Source organism: Ursus maritimus, unplaced genomic scaffold (assembly GCF_017311325.1).
Source record: "Ursus maritimus isolate PB19 unplaced genomic scaffold, ASM1731132v1 scaffold_16, whole genome shotgun sequence".
Lineage (NCBI taxonomy): Eukaryota > Metazoa > Chordata > Mammalia > Carnivora > Ursidae > Ursus > Ursus maritimus.
The window spans coordinates 432,541-434,250 of NW_024424008.1; the positions used below are offsets into that span (position 1 = coordinate 432,541).

Genomic DNA, 1,710 nt, shown 5'->3' on the forward strand with positions numbered 1-1,710 from the left:
CAGCGTTCTTGTCAGAGATGATCAGATTGTGTGGTACACACTTTTTGTTCTGGAATTTAATGCTCTTTGCTGTGGAAGACCCATAAGAAATACCCTCTTCCTTTCTCTGTGAGGTTGGAGGAAAGAGATGCGGTATCCTGCTTGCACTGCTCACGTTCACAAGGGATAACTTTGAGAGATAAAAAAGGAAAACAGAAAACATTCTTCACTGTTTGCCAAAGATCACCATGGTGGTCTGGAATAATAATAACACCATGGAGCCCATATTTATTCTGAGGGGATTTCCTGGATTGGAGTGTGTCCATTCTTGGTTCTCAATCCCATTCTGTCTTGTTTACTTGGTAGCATTTATTGGTAATGTCACCATCCTCTCTGTCATTTGGATAGAGTCCTCACTCCACCAGCCCATGTATTACTTCCTTTCCATCTTGGCACTAACTGACCTAGGTATGTCCATGTCCACGCTTCCCACCGTGCTTGCTGTGTTATGGCTGGATGCTCAGGAGATCCAGGCAAGTGCTTGCTATGCTCAGCTCTTCTTCATCCACACATTCACATTCCTGGAGTCCTCGGTGCTATTGGCCATGGCCTTCGATCGTTTTGTTGCTATTTGCCGTCCACTGCGCTATACCACCATCCTTAACAACAGTGTAATAGGCAAGATTGGTTTGGCCTGTTTGCTAAGAAGCATGGGAGTTGTACTTCCTACACCATTGCTACTGAGACGTTATCACTACTGCCGTGTCAATGCCCTTTCCCATGCCTTTTGTTTGCACCAAGACATTCTGAAATTATCCTGTTCGGATGCCAGAATCAGCAGTATCTATGGACTGTGTGTAGTTATCACCACACTGGGCGTGGATTCAGTCTTTATACTTCTTTCTTATGTCCTGATTCTTAATGCTGTGCTGGGTATTGCGTCTCANNNNGGTTAAAGGCACTCAACACATGCGTGTCCCATATCTGCGTGGTGCTCATTTTCTTTGTGCCAGTTATTGGGGTGTCAATGGTCCATCGCTTTGGGATACATCTGTCCCCCATAGTTCACATCATCATGGCCGACATTTACCTGCTTTTCCCCCCAGTACTTAACCCTATTGTCTACAGCGTCAGGACAAAGCAGATTCGTCTAAGAATTCTCCGCAAGTTTGGACTAGGGAGGCGGCTTTAAATAACCTCTATCCTGAAGTTTTCCCACTGAAAAATCTTGGGGCAGCTATCTGAGTAGATGAGAAGTAAAATACTTGGGTTTTGGTCATCTGGTTAAATATATAATTCTTTCACTTTCTAGGTATGTGATCTCAGTTAATCATCAACCCTTACGAGATTCAGATTTTTCATAACCAAATTGTGTTCTTTTCTATCCCCCAAATAATTGAGCTTATAAGGAACAATGTGTGTAAAAAAAGATTGCTTTTTAAACTATAAATTTGTTGTTATTGTTAAATTATTAATATGAATGACGATAATAGCAATAACTTTCTTCATACAACTGTTTATATAATTTCTCACGTTTATGATCCAGAAATTAATCTCTGTCTATCATTTGCCCATATTGTGTCTCTCATGCCAAAATGTCATAATTTTTAATGAAAAGATTTCTGACTTCTTGGGGGAATTTGGAACTTGACTTTTTGACGAGACTTTGAACTGCTACTGTGGCTGTTGGCTATAAACTAAGTTATCACCTCATCATCACATGTCTTTCCT

At 41.1% G+C, this 1,710-nt stretch overlaps 1 protein-coding gene across 1 annotated transcript; it reads left to right on the forward strand.

Annotated features, from left to right (window-relative positions):
• Positions 1-218: 218 nt before the first annotated feature.
• Positions 219-1,171, forward strand: LOC103681217 (olfactory receptor 51L1). Its single transcript, XM_008710749.2, is given in 2 exon segments — positions 219-921; positions 924-1,171. Coding segments are annotated over 2 exon segments (942 nt in total). The 5' UTR covers positions 219-227.
• The last annotated feature ends 539 nt before the right edge of the window (positions 1,172-1,710 follow it).